Source organism: Cydia amplana, chromosome Z (genome assembly GCF_948474715.1).
Source record: "Cydia amplana chromosome Z, ilCydAmpl1.1, whole genome shotgun sequence".
In the NCBI taxonomy this organism is placed as follows: domain Eukaryota; kingdom Metazoa; phylum Arthropoda; class Insecta; order Lepidoptera; family Tortricidae; genus Cydia; species Cydia amplana.
Window position 1 is genome coordinate 14,785,945 of NC_086096.1, and position 23,425 is coordinate 14,809,369.

General features: G+C 37.5%; 1 protein-coding gene across 1 annotated transcript in view; it reads left to right on the forward strand.

The window, feature by feature from the left end:
• Window positions 1-23,425, forward strand: part of LOC134661820 (uncharacterized) — a 78,068-nt gene that overhangs the window by 24,936 nt on the left and 29,707 nt on the right. Inside the window, exon 8 of the mRNA XM_063518014.1 lies at window positions 15,312-15,342. Within this exon, the coding sequence (XP_063374084.1) occupies window positions 15,312-15,342 (31 nt within the window). The remainder of the gene's footprint in view (window positions 1-15,311; window positions 15,343-23,425) is intronic.

The window sequence follows — 23,425 nt, forward strand, 5'->3', positions numbered from 1 at the left end:
TCTGACTCGAAGAAGAATTTTGAGTGACGTCGTCAATGTATGGAAATTGTACAAAAGTTTACATTTGGGATTGAATTTCTGTGTTGTATTTGAATTACATCTTACATTCGTTGAATATGACAGCGCAGACTTGTTTAGTTTAGTAATATTGTTGAAACGATAACTTTCTTTCAATGTATTAAATTTCAAATTCAATTGACTTAATCAACCGTTTCCTGGCTACACTAAGGGTTAAAGTGTGATTTAGGCTTGTTTTCGATGCTTCGTAACTAGTTACACTTAACTCGCTATAACCTATTTACTATATTTCTTACAGTTGTGGTCATAGCGAATCGGTTAAACCACGGGTACTTGTGTTCGATTCAAATGCATTATTTGCTAATCGAAGTGTATACCATACATGTACATACATGACCTAATATTGGTATAAGTACTTAATTCTGGTAGTCCATTAATATGCCTACACTACACTGCAGGCCAAACGTACGAGTAGGGAAACAACGATGTTTTCTTTAATATCTCATGGTTTTGTTATTATTACTTATTATTGTATATTGGTAACCAAAACTTACATTAGGCAACCCCAAAAGATATAAATACACCCTAAGTAAAATATCCTAATAAGTATGTACATATATTGCCAAGCACTCGATTTTGCCAGGCAAACTGGTCTAGTAATAAAACATATTTCGATGACCCCATGCACCAATGAGGAATGGATATACGTTTAATAAACAGGCCCGCCATTAATGTAATATGGGAACATAATTCAAATGCGAATTAATAATCAATTGAACAAATGTTTCCATTACGATTCGCTCGATTGGTAGGCACATCGATCAATAATAATAATAATAAGCCTGGCTTATTTTAATTTCGGTCCGTAGGAAGAGTGGTAAACTATTACGTAGCAAGTTTTGCCTAAGTAATAATATCAATGAATAATTGAAGGGATGTTTACAAAAACAACATAACTGCTTAGAGCGGTTGACACTTTTTTAAGAACATTGTTAATCGTTTCAGGTGTCAACCACTGTAGTCAGTTATGTTGTTTTTGTAAACATCCCTTCAATTGTTCCATGCTCGTAAAGGGGCTAGAGTTTTACGATTGACGCAAAAATAGGATAAGTATTTATTTGATTACTAGTCAAATCAGTTTCTTGTTAGGGTTCCGTACCCAAAGGATAAAAACGGGACCCTATTACTAAAACTCCACTGTCCGTCTGTCTGTCTGTCAACAGGTTGTATCTCATGAACCGTGATAACTAGACAGTTAAAATTTTCACAGATGATGTATTTATGCTCTGGACAGACAGACGGACAGACAGACGGACAGAGGAGTCTTAGTAATAGGGTCCCGTTTTTACGCTTTGGGTACGGAACGCTAATGATGTGCATTGTTTGAAATGTTCGGGTCGGCTACGTATTGATCGGGAGGTGGCAGTCGCTGCCTCCACGGGCTCCTAGGTTATACAAACGTGTTCAATAGGGATGATGACACATGTTGAATTTTATAACAAAAATAGATAGCAAACGAGCAATTTATCACAATAATGTGTATATTAAAATAAAATATTGAAAAATTACAAAAATACAGGACCTGAAAGTTTCAAAATGTAAGTTTTTTTTAACTTCCAAAAACGATAAAAGTAAGGGTACCATTCGATTCCTTACATTTCATCCAAAAAAATATTGTATAGCAACTATATACATAAACGCAATATTTCACCGGCAAAAACGCAATTTTCTTGTTTTGTCCATACTACAAGATGGGCTCCCAGAGACCTTGACGTCACGTTCCCTTGCCGTTTTGTATAGGGCGTTTCGCGAGTGAAGTGCGACTGTCGGCCTTTGACTACAATTGCTGACTTTTGTGTTACTTTAATGCAATGGGTCCCATATAGACATTTAATCCTAAAAACAAACACGATCGATTGATACCATAAATGAAAATTAGTCATGTAGCCTATTTAAGGATTTCTCTCATCACGTTTTGATTAGATTTTCTTAAAACCCTAATGAGATATATTAACTTAATAAATCGTAAACTTTATATATCGTGATTTGCATCGCAATCGCAGCGGAGATGTGTTAAATGAATCGGTATAACAAATTCAATTGAAATGATTGATCAAAGTTAATAACGTTAATATTAAATGAACCCCAAATGATCAATTCTTAAACTATAGTTGTACTAGGCTTGTCTTTTGAGTGTCAGTGAAATGTTAAAAGCTATATTTTACATATAAATTTATAGAACAGGGGGCCGATTTTTGAAATTCGACCGCTCGATTTCGTTTATTTCGTTCAGTAATATCTCCACTACTAGGCATGTAAATTCTACTAATAGAATTGAAAACGAGTGGTCAATACCACTAGATTCCCAATTTCAATCACTCGTATTTCAAAAGACATCATTTCGCCGTTTTCCACCGATTTTCGAGTGACGAAATCGAGCGATCGAAATTCAAAAATCGGCCCCCAGTTCCGTTACTTATACTGACGGACAACGCAGCGTAACTGGTGACGAAGCAATTTAAAGCAATATTTTCATCGGAAATCTTTTTAAATAAAAACAACCCCTAACTGAGCATGAGGGGATTTATTTGTTACGAGCGTAGTGAGCTCATATTTTATTCAAATTAGGTATCTTTTATTCAGTTTCCTCCAGTCAGTTTCAGTTTCCTTAATTACTTGGCTGTACACTGTTGGTTTGTACTTTTGTATTTCGAATAGCCTAGCTAGGTTAGGGCGCCGAGATTTAATTTTGGACGCGCAAGTGCGCCGCGGACTGAAAAAGATTGGGAACCCCTGGAATAAATCTATGATGACGGTACCTACGTAGTTTATGCTCAGGTGCTATTTGAAGTCGATGAAATCAATTAGTTAAACCAAGTACGTCTTTATTCGATGTATGTACATATGTGTACGTATTTTTCTGTTTTTAAACAGTTATCTGGTTCGTTGAATACATAGTATAAAACAATTCCTTTTAATAACGTAGTCTATTAGGGGCATAATTTAATTAAAGAATGATACTAAAACATTAGTAACGTTAGTTTGCCTCCATAAATATTTGCGATATCGACCGTGCCGTGCGTGATAAAATCACGCCTATGTGATTCGATTCAACTTAAATGGGTATGTCATTTATTTGATAAACAAATGAATTGTTACCTATGCCTGCCTGACGTCAACAATCGTATAGGTACTTGCATTTGAAGTGCCAACCTTGAAAGCGTATATAACTTGGTAGCTAATATTATAAGCCTTTAATTCAAGTAATAAAACTAAGTAATAAAAGTTTGTCATTTATAGGCATAGATCCTTAAAAATGTTTTTGTTTTGGTGCGTTATCTACTTGTTTGTTTGAGTTATTAAGTGGCTGATGTTATATTGAATGTGTAGAGGAAACGGGAGGAAGTTGACCTTTCGACAGGTTCATGTAGTTGTAGGTAAAGCCGCGGCGCCGTCAACTCATCTCCCGCGTTCACTTCCCGGTTCCGTATCGGAACCAGGCAAAGTTTGGAAATGTACGTACACGCATGGTATTGTTGCATAACGATAGTCGTCTCGTGACACCGACGTTATCGCTCAGTACTTACAGAGATGTCTGCGCGTTATAACCTCGCGGCTAGTGCGACGATCTGTCGTCGGCATGTAAACATGTGCTAGTGGCAGGTGTGACTGAAAGTGTGCCGCGATGGCTAACTACTTCAGGTGGAAGAAAGGAAAAAGAGATGAATTCTATTCGGAGAAACCCCGCAGTAGGTCGCTGGATCCTCGATCTTTGGAGCTCAGCGGCATCAGAATAGTGGCTCAAAACTATGAGCAAAAGGTACACCAAAAAATACAAATACTCTGCAATGAGTGAATTCTCTTAATGCATGACAGTTATGCCCTAAAAACTTAATATTGTGGTGTGGTCTGAATCAAAATAAGATCATAGAACAGTTGTTCGCACGGATAATGCATCGTTATCTCCTATGCGGCAATGATTCCAGTAGTGGAGTGGGTCCCCTGTGTGATCATGCAATGACCGAGAGTTGATAAAACATGTACCGATGACATTTTATTTTTGATGTGTTGTTAGTTAACAAGTTTATGTACAGCACTTGTTAGCTCATTGTATACGATGATGATATGGTTCCTTGTGAACTACCTACGCGTACACGTTTAGTTTAAAGTTGCGACGCGGCGCAGTACCGAGGCCATGGCAATAATAACTAGAAGAGTTAATGTCAAAATGATCATGCGTTTACCGTATACCTACTTAGCTGTTTAACCGGACATGTTATAATATAAGTACCTTCCTATTACAAACTATGGATTCGTGCATTTCAATTAGGGATCATTCATTAATTACGCCACACGAATTTCTAGGTTTTTTACCCCTCCCCCCCTTGTCACACTTGGTCACATTTTGCAAACCCCTCCCCCCCTGGTGTGACGTCACATTTTAGGCAATTTAGTTTTCAACGAAATCGACAATATTAACTCGGCATTATTTTTTTAATAAAAAAATATTTTTGATATATAAATATTAGTAATTTTATAATACAACGAAAGTTACATCCAAAATCTCATTATTTAACTGTACAGCGAATAAAAAAATATAAATTAATTTTCGGTTACTGATGAAGTTAAAGTAACATCACAATGTTTGTTACTCCCCCCTCCCCCATGTCACAACATGTCACATTTTCTTGACCCCCTCCCTCCCTCTAAACGTGTGACGTGACGTGGATGACCCCTTAGCTAATCACCATATGTTTTGTTATGACCGCTCCTAGTAAAAAATCAAACAATGATCTGCGTGATTTAAGTAGTTTTAGAATGTTAATAGAATTATCTTCAAGATCTGTAAGAATAAAATCCGAAAATACAAGTCAACGTTAGAAGACCTATGAAAACAATGTTTATGTTTCTGCCTGCTGGTATTTCAAGTACGTATCTAAATATGTACTATTTAGAAATACCATTGACGACGGGAAAAATATCACGTAAACTAACAGAGGACTTTCAAGGCTCTGAGATTTTATTTTGTCAAGAAAACATTATAAATTTTTCACAAATAGGTAGGTAGAGGTATATTAAGTGAACTAAAAATAAACGACTCCGTTATAGCAAAACAACAACTAGATTACTAGACACACGGTAGTCTGTCAGCCGAGTTCTCAAAAAAAAGGTGACACAATGACCGAGGGTGATATTGATAACACCAACCATACCAGCCTATGCTTTGTCTTTTTAAACAGTAAGTAACTATGTTAGAATGTCAATGCATTTCTTAACAACAGACTATTTTGACGAAGTTTAAAGTTAACTTGACTTTTTATTACATTTATATTTTGAGCTTTGTACACAGTGAACGCATATAAACCATGGAAGTATTCTGTCCGCTCAATTATGACCCAACGTAAAGTATTCGATTGTAGGCGGTGCTTACAGAGTGTTCGATTGGCAACTTCAGTGCGGCCGAGATGACAGTCAGTGACGGATGGCTAAATTGGTTTATAAAAACTACGTTTTTTTGTAATTAAAAATGTCTTTATGTGTCGTGAAGTGGTGCAGAAGTTGTTTTAGTTCATATCAAGGACAGTGGAATCACTTTTCACTTGTAGTAAACGGATAACTTCAGTAAAATTTGGAATAAACATGACGACATTTTTTCAATACTACCGTGCTAAGCTAAAACGTAACAACTGCATACGACTTTCATAACAACATACGACTTTTTAAATTGCGAGGATAATAGGGATGGTTTTATGCCAAATGAAGTAGACTATTTTATTAACTTATGTTTGGTTTAGGTATTTTCTATATACAGTAGAATCCGCTTATAATGACATTGAAGGGAAGTAACAAACATGTCATACTAAGCGGATGTCATATAAAGCATAGTTAATAAACTTTTTATTTTATAATTTTCCAAATTAATCTCAAACAAAACATTTAATATTTTTTAATTTTTAACAGGTAAATGTACATTCATCAATAAATAAACTAACTTAACTAAATAAAACTAAATTAAAACTAAAAACTAATACTATATAAAATTAAAATAAATCTAAAAAGTTGGACCCCTTTGGCATGGTGCCGAAGACGCTGGCAGCATTTCCCCGCTGTATAGCGAGGCTAATACGCTGCGCGAGAAAGCTGCCAGCTCTTCGGTCACCAGTGAGGTCGATCAATCTTTTTGCCAGCTCTTTAAAAAGTTGTAGGGCACTAGGACCCCACGGGCCAAGGGTCTCAACCCCAAATGGCATAAAAATATACTCGGGGCCGAGACCCCTGTACTTATGCATTTTAAGCTTTTCGGCCGCTTTAGCCGCCGCACCAGCTTGGTTACTGGTTCCGGTGAGGTGGGAAGGGGCCAGTGTGTCTACACAGGTAGCGTCCCACACTAGCACCCTTCCCAAACCCCAAGGAACCAAGGACATACCGTCCGGCCTCTTGCCGTCGTCTCTGGCTATGCCAGTTGGTTCCAGTAGAGCTGGCACGTTGACGGATGCAAGAGACCGGCGGATTATGTCATTCAGGGCAGCGTGTCTTGAAAAGCGGCCAGCACTTTTTTGGCAGGATAACCCGTGGTGTCCTAATTCGTCGACCTCACTGCCGCAGGGGCACCTGTGTGGAGCACAGACGCGAACTCCAAGCCGAAGACAGGTCGCGATGCGGAGGGTGTCCGGCGTGAGGAAGGTTCCGGTGTTTGGAGAAGGATATGCCCGGAGCCACTCCCCGGACTCCTTGGACGCCGAAGCCAGTAGTCGAGCCCGTTCACGGCCTGTACTACGGTTTAGGAGGGAATCCACTGAAATTTGGCACATGATGTCGTCCCAGCTCCTTTGACAATTTGGATGAGTTGGGAAATCCTTGCTCGGGCAAGCAGTTGACCAAGCTTTCTTGGCTTCGTCCAAGCCCGCAGTCTCATAGTTTGAGGGAAGACCCTTTAGGATTTTACCTATGAGACTTGCGGAGCTGTGGACTGAAGACAAAAAAGCTGGCAAGGCTACACTAGAAATTTTTCTGATCCCTAGACCACCATGACGGATGGGTAGGGATGCTTGGGTCCAGGAATGGTCGCTGAGCTGGATGTTGAGAATGGATTCCAGGGTTGACTTGATAAGGTCGTCTAAAGGTAAAATAATGTTTCCGAATTTCCAGATAGGGCTACAGCGAATGGCGTATGTCAATTTAGGTACAAAAAGGCAGAATTTAAGGATTGTAATCAAACTATTTTGTGAGAGATGAGTTTTATTAACCTTATACCAATTATCAACTTTCACCGAGAGTAAAAACTAAAACAATTTAAACGCCACAGACAATTCATGAGATAACCCGTGAGATAATCATACCCGGTCTCCTATATGTAGATACATTTTTTTCTATCACGCTTTCACTGAATTAATTTAACAAATACACACATTATCTCAAAATGTTGATCATTTGAATCCACCCTCTACTGTCACATATATGTAGGTTCTCTCTCAAGCCATTTCCGTCAGTAGAAAAGAGCGGCGAATTTAGAAAATGTAAGCGCACGAACGGTTATGGTCCCATACAAAATTGTAATTATACGCCTTTTTCTACTGACAAACGTGCTTGACCGGCTATATACATATAAAATATTTCCATTGAAACTGAAAGTGGGGATTTATTGTGACTCCGCCTGTTCAAATGTTTTTGACCCGATTCGTGTACCCATGTAAATTTTGCAGGCTGTATAGCCTGTCCGATTTCTAAGATCAAGTTCGCCATACATTTACTATGGCGTACTTGATCTTAGAAAAAACGGACAGACTATACCAGTACGGCTACCATCAGTTTGGCACTGACATAAACGCCGTCGAGAACGTAATTTACTTTCTATACATCTCGCTCGTACTCGCATATTAGTGCAAACGAGATGTATAGAAAGTAAATTACGTACTCGATAGCGTAAATGTCAGTTTTGACACTGTCAGTGACTCATGGTACGGGCTCTGAACGTGACTTCGCACTGCCATACAGATTGATCATAAAATATACAACATACTTATTATAGCGGAATACATTTATACCTACAACAATGAATATTTAATTATGTTGAGTTAGTCTGTCATTTAATTTCATAACAACATTTTAACTAGTTATCTTTTAATCTGCATTAAATTATTATACGTGAATTATTTGACTGGTTCTTCAATGTATGGCATAAACCTATCCCTGTCCAAGTCATATTCTAATCAAATATGAACCGCTAACTCTCAGCGGCCAGTACGTACAGCAAGAAGGTTATTAGCGGATTAATGTCGCTGATTGGTAGTTATTGACATTATATGCATTTCATCTACACTTAGCTGTGTACGTTAGTGTAATAGAGAAAGGCTTTGTAAACGTATCGTCTTTTTAAATGTAGGCGTAATTGTGTGTGCTAATTTGGCCCGAGAATTTGAACGGTAATGTTCCCAAAGGCGGTTTCCAGTTATATGCTTTCACTGTTTGTACACGAACAAAGAATATTCGCTAATTCGCTGTGTAATTTAGTTTGCATGGAGTTAAAGTGATTATGATCATCTACCATCGATTAGCGATAAAATCCGCCTCGCCTCGATTGAATCGGCGATAAGATAGGAACTCATCTTCGCATCGCGTCGCTAACTTGTTGATCTCTGGCCATCAGCTGAAGTCTAAATAAGTAATTGCAAGGTACAAGGTACCTTTACAATATGTATATCGCATTACGCTCAAATACTTATTTTCTTCGTATTTTCTTGGAAACGTTCGTATTTGTCATGCTACTTCAATCAACCAGCAAGACACGTTCGTAAGTTTCCGTAAAAACACAAGGGAAAATTATTATTCACTACATCTGTAGTTGGAGCCAGTACTACTGTATTAATTCTATGCCCTCCCTACCCTACGAATCTATGATGTATTTTACTTTACATCATGTGTGACAAACGGCACTTAATTTTTTGGGTTCCGTACCCAAAGGGTAAAAACGGGACCCTATTACTAATACTCCGCTGTCCGTCCGTCCGTCCGTCCGTCCGTCCGTCTGTCACCAGGCTGTATCTCACGAACCGTGATAGAGACAGTTGAAATTTTCACAGATGATGTATTTCTGTTGCCGCTATAACAACAAATACTAAAAGCAGAATAAAATAAAGATTTAAGTGGGGCTCCCATACAACAAACGTGATTTTTGACTGAAGTTAAGCAACGTCGGGCGGGGTCAGTACTTGGATAGGTGACCGTTTTTTTGCTTGTTTTACTCTATTTTTTGTTGATGGTGCGGAACCCTCCGTGCGCGAGTCCGACTCGCACTTGGCCGGTTTTTATTTTTCTCTGAGATAATGAGTGTCAATGGTGTCTAATATAAATGTTTATAGGGCATATAGGTAATATATATAAAGGGCAACGTTGTCATTGTAGTAGTACACCGGGGATCCATCATCGTAATACCGATCTCGTTTTAACAAGATGTTGCATTATACTCGTAAGTCAGCCGGGGTGTCATGTTAGCCTTATCAGGGCAAAAAAAAAATACGGCGCAGTACCTACGTTGTGATCTACTTCGTGAATATCACGGCACGACTCATAACTAATTGTTTACCCATTTTGAATCCCAAGTGGCTGAACGTGTTCTATCACAATTATGACAGCGGAATACAAAATTCCATTCTAATGCGGACTAGTATTTAAACTCAGTAAAAAGATTACCTGTTGTTATTCCTTTGTTCCGTTCCAAGTGTCATCAATCGTTCAATCGTGGACCGCCAGAATATAACATGTAGGCTGAAATCAATAAGTGAATAGGTATGGGATAAAACGAATTTGAAATACAAACCATTGAATATAATGTACCTACTTCTTAAAATTAACTATTTGACTAGGTACCTATTTTTTGTGATACGTATACCGACGTAAGAAAATATGGATTTAATTTGAACAAACATTAGCAATATATGAATAACTTGGCCTTATATTACATTTACAAAATATTGTTACTTAAAACTAGACCCCGTTATCTTGTCGCACTGACATTGCTTTTCTGTAGAGCGTAATGTTTTTTTTATCGACTATCTAAATGTCGATAGCGTAGAACTTAAAGTTATATGTTACTGATTATTTGAAACCGCCGGCTTACATTCGGTTTGCAAGAGATTGCGACTGTCAATGTGACATGCAGTTGCAAGTAAGGTACTTAAATCATTTATCTAAGGTTATCGCTTCACGTAAGACGAGGTTATCACTTATTTTTAATCAAGAAGTTTTCATTGAGATTGAGCATAGACTTAAAATGCGAAAATTCAATTTCATTATTGCATTATAATCATTAATATAAACATCGATATCGAAATGGTCGATAAAAAAAAACATTCACGCTCTACGGAAAAGCAATGTCAGTGCGACAAGATAACGGGGTCTACTTACAACCTTAGGCCGTGGTTTTTCTGGCCCGTCACACGCGACCGGCGGCGTCTGGACGTGCGTCGCACGCTGTGCCACACGCCGTCGGTCGCGGGTGCGTGGGTTTTCTGGCCCGCGGCCACCCGTCGTCGGGGAAGGAGCTCAGTCGCATTGTGCCCGCTTTGAGAATTGGTGTGCTGTGCTTTAAATGAAATGAATAGAAAAATACTAACATTTTTATTGTTAGAAGAAGAAGAAGACGATGAAATATTAATATTATCAAAAAATAAAAGAGAGCCAACCGATATATTTAAAAATCGGGAAAATGAAGGTGCATTTTTTAACCTGGTTCTCAAACACTTGATGTGCAATGAAGAAAAATTTACATCTTATTTTTGACTAACTCGAGAACAGTTTGCAAAAGTATCGAACAATATAGGATTACAACGTATTAGATTTATTAATAATTCATCGTTGTCTTTATTGAAATGAGACATTTTCAATATCAAGACGCCACCCGCCGTCCGTCGCTATTCTACAAAAATGATAGCGACCGACGCGTGCAGCGTGTGACCTTCGCCCGTCGACCTACCCGCCGCCGGCGGCGTTTCAGAGAAACCACCCTCAAACATTCCCGAACAAAACATCCGAACGTCGTCGGCGGCGGACACGCGTCGGTCGCCGGCCGCCGGCGACGGGTGGTCAGAAAACCCAGGGCCTTATAAAACATTTAAAAAATCGAATTCTCTATTTATTTCTTATACTACAGTATTACTAAAATGTATTATAGATAGCCATATAATAATATGTAAGTTTGTATTTAATAAAACTGTTAAATTCAAACATACTTATTAGTATATTAGTACTTATTATTGAGAAACGAAATTCAATTTGCACAATTGTTTTTTGTACCTACAATAACTGCGCTTGCATACAATAGCATCCCTGGTATATAACATTCCAATTTCAACAGTTCAGTTGGGTCCCGTTCTCATTGGAATCCGGGTTGTCTGGAAGAGATTGCTCTTAAGCGATAAGACCGCTTGTTGTTACCTCTATTATCTTTGTTTATGTTACTGTACATTTATTGTAAACTACGAGTATGGTGAGGCCTGCAGTAAAGAGTATCTGGGGGCACGGCAGTGCCCCCGCCAAGTCGAGCGCGAAGCAAACACTGCTGTACCATCCTTTACTGGAACCATTTCGCCGCATTTTCAGGCCCCTATTTGAGAACCTCTGGATAAGACCAGAACGCAGAAATTTTCGTCATCCAGTAAGCTATAATCACATACTTAAAATCCAAAATTTCATGTCTGTAGGTCATTTAGTTCCGAAGTTAAGCGAAAGCAAAGTTTCGCATTTATGACACTCACTCACTCATGATCATCTGAATAGAACTAGTACTTCCCATAAACTCAGAGAGCTGAAAATTGGTACAGAGTTAGGGTTTAATGGCCACATAAAGGGAAAACCTAAATATATTGCAATATCAGTCACGTTTTAAAGATCTAAGAACTGCCTAAGTAAGTTTGTAATCCCATATAAATATATGATATTACAAAGTTACTGTTGCAGTTCCTACAAATAGTAGGTAAAGTAAAGGTACACTACGATGTACGATGTGAGTATGAATGAAGATATGTTTAGTTATGATATGTGTATACATAGTATGGGTATGAGTACCCGAAAAGAAGGACTGCCTACAAAAAGAGATGAGATCCCATCAAAAACATTAATGTAAAAAGCGGCCAAGTGCGAGTCGGACTCGCCCATGAAGGGTTCCGTATTTAGGCGATTTATGACGTATAAAAAAAAAACTACTTACTAGATCTCGTTCAAACCAATTTTCGGTGGAAGTTTACATGGTAATGTACATCATATATTTTTTTAGTTTTATCATTCTCTTATTTTAGAAGTTACAGGGGGGGGGGGGGGGGGACACACATTTTACCACTTTGGAAGTGTCTCTCGCGCAAACTATTCAGTTTAGAAAAAAATGATATTAGAAACCTCAATATCATTTTTGAAGACCTATCCATAGATACCCCACACGTATGGGTTTGATGAAAAAAAAATTTTTTTGAGTTTCAGTTCGAAGTATGGGGAACCCCAAAAATTTATTGTTTTTTTTCTATTTTTGTGTGAAAATCTTAATGCGGTTCACAGAATACATCTACTTACCAAGTTTCAACAGTATAGTTCTTATAGTTTCGGGGAAAAGTGGCTGTGACATACGGACGGACAGACAGACGGACAGACAGACAGACAGACATGACGAATCTATAAGGGTTCCGTTTTTTGCCATTTGGCTACGGAACCCTAAAAAGGCGCAAGTCTCGCAACGCTTTTACTACAAAAAAGTTTTGAGATGTAATGTGAAACCAAGTCGGTTATTTTAATCAGTGCCAGGGGGTGTTAAAACCGTATCAATAAGATATCTTTAATTTGTAATACATATAATGACTTGGCAATCGCACATAATGCTTTACTCATACCGTACTCGTAAATATGTGTAATGCTCAAACTGCAATTAGCGCTAGCGTTATGTTCAATTAGAATTATTTTTAATAGGTGACGATGATCCTTTTGTCATTATGCAGCCGTGCGATGGCCAAGTCATTATACGTATTACAAATTAAAGATATCTTATTGATACGGTTTTAACACCCCCTGGCACTGATTAAAATAACCGACTTGGTTTCACATTACATCTCAAAACTTTTTTGTAGTAAAAGCGTTGCGAGACTTGCGCCTTTTTACATTAATGTTTTTGATGGGATTGTATTGTATTGTAATCCTTTACGTACTAAACCGTAAATATTTATCTTATCTTATACATAATGCACCCGTAAAACATTAACCATCGGTAATAATTCATGTTGTTGGTCTTTCAACATACATAAGTGTTTAGTTCAAGGCCGTCGCCGAATTGTCACCCGAGCACATGTAAATGTAAATCGAGCCCACAAACGTCTGTCTGCTGTTTACTATCAGAACAGTTTATCATGCTAGCTTCATTTGGCGTGTAAAATTTAGCTAACAACCGTCTAAATATTCACATGAGGCTTGGCTGGTTTATCCCAGTAAACCAAGAACATATTTAGAAGATAAAGATAAATTAAGCTTAGGTACATTATAAAAACAGCAACTTGCGTAAACTATAACAAGACAACTTGATTAGCCAATGACATATAAATAAGTTAAATTATTTCCGGGAGCTTCAATTTATCCTAATTTCCAAGTATTGTATTAATCTGATTCTCTACAGAACTTAGAACGTAGGTACAGGGCCGGATCTAGGGTATAGAGCGAGTGGAGCGGCCGCTCTAGGCGCCGGATGGCAAGGGGGCGCTAAAATGGCAAATGAGAAAATTTTAGGCGAGGGGTGGGGGGGGGGGGGGAATACGCTTGAAAACTTCAACGAAGGGTGCCAAAACCCGATTTCGCTCTACCGAGGGCTCGGGCCGGCACTGCGTAGGTATATAGGATCTCAATTATTATATCGATGAAATCGTCCAGGCATATCCTTATTATTGAGCATACCCATGTTTATGTTGCCCCAAAAGTGACCTCGTGATGACGTAACACTTCTGTTTCTGGGTCACTGACTTATATATTTTGGGCCAGTTGCAACAACCACAATTGACGGACCGATCAATGATTAACATAGAGCCATACGATTGATCCAAGGTTACCATTTTTGCTTTTAGGAGGTGCGGAATCCTAAAATGTGAAAAGTAAACTTAAGTAAACATTAATACAGAATAATTTAACATGGTTAGTTAAAAAAATATTCCGCTAACTTTTACATATACTTAAACAACTTTTGGAGCACATTTTTTTTTCGCGAAGCAGGTGTTGGACACTCGGGTTTCGGTCTTTTGTGTGGGTGAAGGTACGGGACGCTCCACTTTGCATGGTCGAACATGAACTTAGCGGGTTTTTTCTAAGTGTACATTAATATTTAAATATAGCTTACAGAAACAAACACCAAGTATTGTACTTCTGAAAGGGTCAGAAGTAATTTTGTTTATTTCAATTTTGACATTAGTAATTATTTATTTGTTTATGGTGTTATGATTATCGTCCTGCTTATACGATGACGAAGTACATGAAATCTACCATATGTATCTTTAAGTATAATTGAAGGACCATTATAACTGCCATTATATGATTAATGTGACTGCCATAGTAATCGCTGCCACCCAGATTTCTAGCGTCCACGAAGTTCAAACATGTTGTCAATTTTGTTGATGCATTCAAGTTGCCACTTATATTTAAAGCGCAAACCATAACTCATGCATCTTTAAAGTGTCATTCTATAGAACTTGCTAACTATGTAAACAAAAGTCGCTAGTAAATTAATCATACAATTTCAATATGGCGGTTTATTTACGTAGTGAGCAAGTTCCATATGACACTTTAAAGTTAAACTTTTCTACTCGTAGACACATTAATATCTGAAGCGCTGGTGGCCTAGCGGTAAGAGCGTGCGACTTTCAATCCGTAGGTCGCGGGCTCAAACCCCGGCTCGTATCAATTAGTTTTTCGGAACGAATGTACGACATATCATTTCATATTTACCAGTTGCTTTTCGGTGAAGGAAAACATCGTGAGGAAACCGGACTAATCCCAATAAGGCCTAGTTTCTCCTCGGGTTTGGAAAGGCAGATGGCAGTTGCTTTCGTAAAAACTAGAGCCTACGTCAATTCTTGGGATTAGTTGTTAAGCGAACCCCAGGCTCCCATGAGCCGTGGCAAAATGCCGGGATAACGCGAGGAAGAAGAGAAAACACACATTAATATTTATCTTGATGTTACGAGTACATATACCTACTTAACGTTTGTAAAGGTGTATGATTTGATAATTCTTGAAATATGTTGCATTTATTAATTGTTATCGTTTTGTTTCAGAGGACGCTACAACAGCAGCAGCATTTTGCCGGTGAGTTCATTATTGAAACATGTGCCCAGAATGCTCTAGATAACTAATAATTAACCTTTTCTAACCATCGAATTTAATAAGCTGGAAAACATGTCGACAGTTTTATTACATTGCCGACTACTGCGTGTACTAATTCCAACCAGGGATGTTGCGGATGCCGATTTTTTGACATCCGCGGAAGCGGATGCGGATGCGGATACGGATTTTTAAAGGCTCACATCCGCGGATGCGGATGCGGATGTCAAGATAGGTACATAAAAAAACGTCATATATTTTAGTAATTATAGTAATTATTATTTCAAAAAACCGGCCAAGTGCGAGTAGGACTCGCGTTCCAAGGGTTCCGTACATTAAGTCCCACTCACGCTTGACTGCTCATTTCTAAGAGGTAGGTTTTTTGACTAATGACTAAATTACCTAGCAGTCTAGGACTTACGCCGATGCTAAGACGTTCCTGTACCGACCTGTTCCACATCCGCATCCGCATTAAACTCCGCATCGATTTTATGCGGATGCGGATGCGGATGCAGATGGGTATGTTGAAAATAATGCGGAAGTTCCGCGGTTGCGGATGCGGATGCGGATATTCGCAACATCCCTGATTCCAACGATCGATCTAATATCGTAATCTAACGAAACTAGCAGCATGCGAGTTCTCGATCTGTCTAAATGAGCCGAGTGAGGAGACAGACAACGAAATTGAAGCCTGATTATTGGTTTGCCTTTAAGGGGAGGAGACGCCTCTTTGGGGGATACGAGGGACGATCTAGTAGCCAGAATTAGAAAATTTGAACTTGTACGTTAGTCAAGTTGTCGAATGTAGTTTGTTTTAGATATCCCCGTTGCCGTTGCATTGATAATTTATTCCGACATTTCGACTTCAGACATTATGCAGCACTGATTTCGATTATCGTATCGCCTGTAATCTTTTTATCACGCGTCATGTCTATATGCAGGGAGAGATCACGAATTGTAACTAACAAATTTTTATTAATCTTTTTTTCAAGAGTTGACGCAAATATAACATAACAGGATTAAACGTAATCTATAAATCGGGATTAAGATAATATTTATTAATTTAAAACTTATGCTAATTTGATTGATACAATACAATGATAATTATCCAATTTATACTTAAATACTAGTACATTCATAGATTCAAATTAAATAACTATATAGATCAAATAAAAAACTTTAATACCGAATATGTATATAAAACTAGTTGGTCATCGTACATTTGGATCATATTAGTTTGTTTATGTACGCAACTATATAGGTATGTACATTGCAATTATAATTAAACTTGAGTGAGAGCCAAAACTACGTCTTTGGTTTAGCTACTGTGACTGTCAGTTTTTATTCATAAGAATTTCGTTCATGCTCATATGTACGTTGCACAATCTACATAAGATTTAGTACATTGTGCAACGAGGAGGTTAAGTGAAAAATTTTGCAAACGAGGTCTATAGATTCAAACGAAAGTCAGCAATGGGACCCATATTAGTACGTTAAATCTAGTTTATTTTGATCGTATAATCAAATTGCATAACGAAGTTGTTATTGTTGCAAAAAAATGGATGTTTAGAAATTAATGTCCAATTTACGAGTATATTGTCGTCTTCTATTGCACTTCCGCATGCGGGGGCTCGAAAAAAAATTGTCAGTACTTTTCACTGAGTGACCATTTTTCCATACAAACGTACCTACTTGACACTTTCCTCCGTAGTTTTTGATCCAAAAGCAATGATATTTGTGTCGGACTGTTTTGCTTTTTTTCGCGCAAAACAGTCCGCGAGAACACTTATTTGCGCTAGAGCACTTCTAACATCGCAAAAACTGCTTAATTGAGGTCGTAAAGAACAGCATGTTATTCAGAACTGATATTTTAAATTAGCCAAAAAAGCAAAAAAGTCCAAGACCACACAGATAATTTCATTACTATTTCGATTTAAAAATGTCGTATCACATCATTTTCAAAATATCCCCCGATTAGCAACTTCTGCCACTGAATGTATGTTATTGTGGAAGCATAGGTACTCAAATGTGCACTGATAAGCACTTAACGGGCGAGTGTTACGTTTTGACATTTATATTGAATTGAAATTGGATTTATACTGTTTATATTGTTTTTGAATATGACCCGCGTTACAAGAAGTGTGTCCCGATCGAGAAGTGGGACACAATAGGTATCCGCCGGATTGATGTTTCCTTCTCGACCTGCATTCAATTGTCTCTAATAAAAGGTAAGTACCTGATGAATTCTACTATCAAAAGTAGTTAGCGTTTTGTAGGTAAAGTGGGAAAAAAACGGGACTATTATGTATATTCTCGATATATTCGTTTGTCCGTCTGCCGTGTGTCACAGGATCTTTACTCAGAATCTTAGTAATTCTATATGAATAAATAATAAAATATAAATTTATTTATATCCGACACGCTTTTATTTAACTTGTCCTGTTAGTAATGTTAGTATGTATGTATGTACGTGTGTTGGTGGGTAAAATCGTGGAAGCTAAATTTGACCCACTTCCCGATTTCCGATTGAGCTGAAATTATGCATACATAATTATGTAAATCGGATGACAATGCAATATTATGATGACATGGGGCTGATCTGATCATGGAGACAGGAGGTGGCCATGGGAACTCTGTGATAAAACATCGCAAACTAATTGTGTTTGGGGTTGTTAGAATTATCTTGATGAGCATTTAACATTTCCTAGTTCTAACGAGATAATTATTTTCTTATAACGTTTATTTGTAAGAGTTGTAAGTTTTCGTTTGCGGAAACTTATAACACTTAATACGTAGCTAATGTTTTACAAATAATTACTCCCAAGTTGTATTCAGACCTCTTACTAGTTGAATAAGTATAGATGGTCAAGCAGATCTTGTTAGTAGAAAAAGGCGGCAAATTTGAAAAATGTAGGCGCGAAGGGGTGTCGTCCCATAGAAAATTTGAATTTCGCGCCTTTTTTTACTGACGAGATTTGGTTGACCAGCTATATCTGACCAATGTTCGTCTCAACCAGAGGAGAGGGATCAAAGGCGTCCTATTTTTAACTGCCTCGTCTTATTTTCGTTGTGCATTTGGCTGGGAGGTTAGGCCTCATAACGATCAGAAGATGTTTAGCCATTTAGCCGAACGATATCTAAAAACAAAATTCGGCATAAATATTTATCGCTTAAAATAAAACTGAATTAGTTTTTGTTATTTTAACCAGTGTGACTCAACTTGATATAATTTATAAATGACAAAAATAGAATAAATTAGGAGACTGCGATGAAAAATGGTTCGGATTGACGTGGAGCCGCGTCGCGTGCCCGCCATGCGGTGCCGCGCGTCGTCACTTCTCGCTAGTGCCCTCTCGTTCCCACTCGCTTTGCTTATTTATTTCACTAACTTAGTACTCCCACGATAGCTGCGAGTGCGAGACGCGCCGCTCGTGGTCGTATCGTAAACTACGATAATACTAACAATGAATTGTGATTGTTTATTTGCCTGCTACGCGAGTGAAACGATAAAGTGTTAATTAATTATGTGACGATGTGTGACATGATAATCCTCGTTTTAAGGAAATTCGTATGATACTAGCGATCGTCGGAGTGTTTACAATGTAGCATATAGCACATGGTGAGCGGTGCACGTCCGCTGGTCCCTCCTTGCGCACTGCGTCACTTGTAGTAAATAAACTTTATTAGTCGTTGTTCACGTAGCCCATTGACTGGCCACGCCGGTCATCGCGTACCGCCGTGTTCTAACTTTGAGCGATACCATTATTTATGTTGCTATTTTAGGACGCAGTTTTATCTCAACTTGCGAGAGGAGGCAGCATCCGATAAACGGAAAATAAAATATTTTGTAACTTAACTAATTACCTGGCAAATTATTATTAATACCGATAAGGTCATTTTAATATTTGTTTTCCTGTTGCGTAACCAATCATAACAATGTTTTGGTGGTAATATTGTTATGATATCATCACAACTATTGTTTTCATGACTAACCGAGGGCACTCCTGCGTGCCTTGCAAACTGAACAAATAATAATAGGCATTCATCACCCTCTGATATTTTGACAGTTGGATATATACATCAAAAGCTTAGTTTTACTATCAAAAAGAGCTTTAAATTGTTAGGGTTCCGTACCAAAAAGGTACAAAAGGAACCTTATGGTGTGACTCTGTCCGTCCAGAACTACTTATGGTACTTAAGCATAGATATGAAATTTAGAATAGTCATGAACAACGCTAACCCAGACAAATTTAAAGTGTTTTTTTATTTTTTCAGTTTATCAATACCTAATGTTCAAAAGATTAAACCGTACTGAGTACCAAATTGTTTCAAACAACGTAGGCCACCTAGGTGATCTGTAGGATTAGCACAGGAGCCCCGCGACAGTATCTCGCTCGCTAGATAGATGACCTGTCCCTCTCTAATTACCGAATACAGTTAGAAAATGACGGATTGTCTATCTCGCGCGCGAGATACTGTTGCTACGTGTAGTGTAGATGAACCTAGCCTAGATGGGAAAAACTTTGTAGTAATAGTTTTCATTTGTTTCAACATGTATCAATTAAACTCTACTAAAACGGTTTACGGTCAGGTCCACGTCAGACCTATCAAAGGTCAACAACCTTTAGTAGAGCAATTGAAAGCTGCAAATATTGTTAAACTAAGCTTAATTAAATATACTAAAATCTTGTCCAAAAATAAAAGTCACCGGTTATATTATAAATATTAATTTAGCCCCTAGGTAGGTTCATAGATTTTTATTCTGTTTTTCTTCTGTACACACGTTGTGACGATGACAGCCTCTTAGGAGAGTTTACGTGTGTAACCTAACCTTCAGACCTAAGTGTAAGATATATTTTTAAATATGTAAATATTTTCTCGTCTCCTTTTGATAGCGGTTGCGAAAGTAAGATATCTAAGAATAAAGCACTGTCCAAAATATTTCCTAAAATGTTTTTCCGCTTCACTTTGCCTCTAGTGCATTCTATAAATATTTGGACTATATTCTGTTACACTGCTCACAAAGGTTTGTATCGGTTTGATAGAATTTATTGCACGGAATCCTTTAGACGCATAATGCCAAAAACGCAAAACGCCATTCATACGCGAAACGTCAAAGACGTGTATTGCCAAATTCTGTTAATGCCAAACACGTCGAATGCCAAAGCTGTATAAAAACCAAATACGCATAATGCCAAAAGCTAATGACACCCAACAAATTATTTGATATCATCCAAAACCTTCCATACATAAATGTAATGTGTTATATAATTACCTGCTATAGTTGGTCAAACAAAATTGTCAGTAATTAAGAACAAAAAAAACTATACTCATCCTTTTCTTTTGGGTGCTAGTACAAGATAGTATGATTCTCTCTGTCTATGTTTGAAATGAGACAGTCCTTTGACAAACTATAGTTACCTAGTTTACCTACCTAAGGCGAATACAGGACTTTGTACTTTTGTTATTCTATTATTTCCACATTATCAGGGTATTGTACATCACACCTTCCTCGATTAAAAAATAAATAACGAATGTTTTTTTCATATACCTACCGCAACATACAAGCCCATTACCCATACTGCCCTAATTACTATATATAGTTCCTGTTAGCATATAATTATATGTAAGCGTTTTTTTCTTTCTGCGTTTTTGGCATTATGCGTTTTTTGGCATTCTGCGTTTATGTCATAAAGCGTATTTGCGTATGCGTATTTTTTTTTAATTACGCGAAACGACAAAATGGCGTTTTGCGTTTTTAGCATTATGCGTATAAAGGCACGGAATATGTCCCGAACGCAGACGTAGTGCACACAGTACCGTTACTTCTTCCTAGCAAGCCTGGCACCATCAAACCATGGAACCCAACCGGTACTATACCATATACCCTTTACATCAGAATCTTCTACATCAGTATAATGATAACACCCAGTTGGTCCTTTGTATTATGAATCTTATTCCAAATGTCATATTTACTAATCTACTAGATAACCTTGAATAGGAACCTTGATAAGTCTTCCTCAAAGTTGTGCCATTATTTCCCCGGCTTGCCTATTATTGTGGACTAAATATTTGCTATACGTAATTGACCAATATATTTTCCAGGTCTAATATATACATTTTTAATGTCTGGTTCTAATAAATGTACGTCGATCATAGCGAACAAAGTTTTGTCCGTGTCAGAACAAAGTGGTAGCCATAACATATCGTTACTATCACGCTGTATCCATTCCATTATCTTGAACTCGTTGTAAACATGACGTGTCATACCTGCTAGCCTAATTGCCTATAAAGTAAGAAAGAGTTATCGTTATGCCTATTATATATTTGAAATTGTACCTATTCTAAGCTGACCTAAAAAATACGCTTACCTAGTTCAGTAATACAGACTATGATACAATTTGCAATGAGTTTCTGTAGTAGGTAATAAAGTAAAAAAAAAACATATAGTAATCCAATATTATCTATCCAAGACCCGTCTATCTGACGATAGGAAATACTTTCTCGCACGAAATACTAAATTAACTAAAAATTGTCCACATAAGGAACTGTCACGCTTCATTATAAGACACTGTCTATGAGAAACGTGTCCATTGGTAACATTTCAATATTCCCTAACACTATTCCTGTGGTTGGTCCAGGCCGGAGTTGGTCCTTGATCTGATGTGCTGTATCATCACTATCATCAGGTCAAGGACTATTTTAGGGTTTTATTTCGTTCCTAAATCCGTCTCTCTATTAGTAGTCCCTAGACATCTTTCTTGCAACGCTGAATCCAGTTCGTATCAAATGAAATATCTCCGTGGAAGTACATTTAACTTTAGACCCGTAGTTTTCTCTGGCTTGTAAAATATAATTAATTCCTGCATATTACTTTGGTAGCACTAGTAGTGTGTGCCGATACTAAAAAATTATGTTTGGACATCCACGGATGTACGGGGACGTCTCAGTTAATGTTGGAATGGAACCTATTAGGGTATTTTAGATTTATATAATTTTGCTACCATGTGATGTGACACATACTGCTTTTCACATCACCTATGAGGAAATCTTTTTCATTATGCAAATGAATAACTAAAATAGTGTCTTAGAATAAAAGTGGTATGTATCCGGCCCTCTTAGCAGGGAAGAAAAGCCCTTTTTGAATTATTAGGCAAGATATTCTAGATGTCCTGTCAATCTTACTTAATGGGTTCGCTCTAATGACAAATTAACGATTAAATGTTACCTACATAGCGTAAACTGTTGTCGTTCCAAATTATTATTTAAAGACCCGCACCAATATTCGGAATATTTAGAATTTTCTCTTTTTTAACCGCTTTCAAAAAAAAGGAGGTTCTCAGTTTGACCCGTATGTTTGTATGTAAGTATGTATATTTGTCCGCGATTATTTAATATGTACATGTTTTATTGCCATAGTTGTGACAAATATATTTTTTTAATAATTTATTCATCATTGTATAATTGGTAAATTGTAATTTCAATAACAAAAGCTTAAGGCGAAGTAGTTTCAGAATAAGGTATTTAATAGGGGTTGGAAATATTAACTTAATTTCACGAAAACTACAAAAAATACTTTTTCTTCTTTTTATATTCCTGGATAAACAAAGCATAATTAGCTCTGATTTATATGACACAACTTTTTCTTTTCTAAAAATGTATTTTGTGTGACAAGGAGGCGCCGACTTTATAACGGGTTAAAATACGAATTGTTGTGGTCATCTTTGCCTCCATAACGATAAAAAAAATACGTACGCGTGTTTGAGTAGACATTTTACGGCTAACATTTAGATGAAATATACTTGGTCAATCAGATCTTGACAGTAGAAAATTTGAAAAATGTACGCGCGAAGCTATATCGTCCCATAGAAAATTTGAATTTCGCGCCTTTTTTTACTGTCAAGATTTGGTTGACCAGCTATATTTTAAATGTTTATTTAAAATATTTAATGCGCCTGAAACACTTCGCCAGTCTATTATAAGGAGCATATAGTTTGAGAAAAAATAGTTTATTACAGAAAAATTTGCAAGGTGGTGCGTATTTTTGAGCCGATCCGCGCGTTCATTA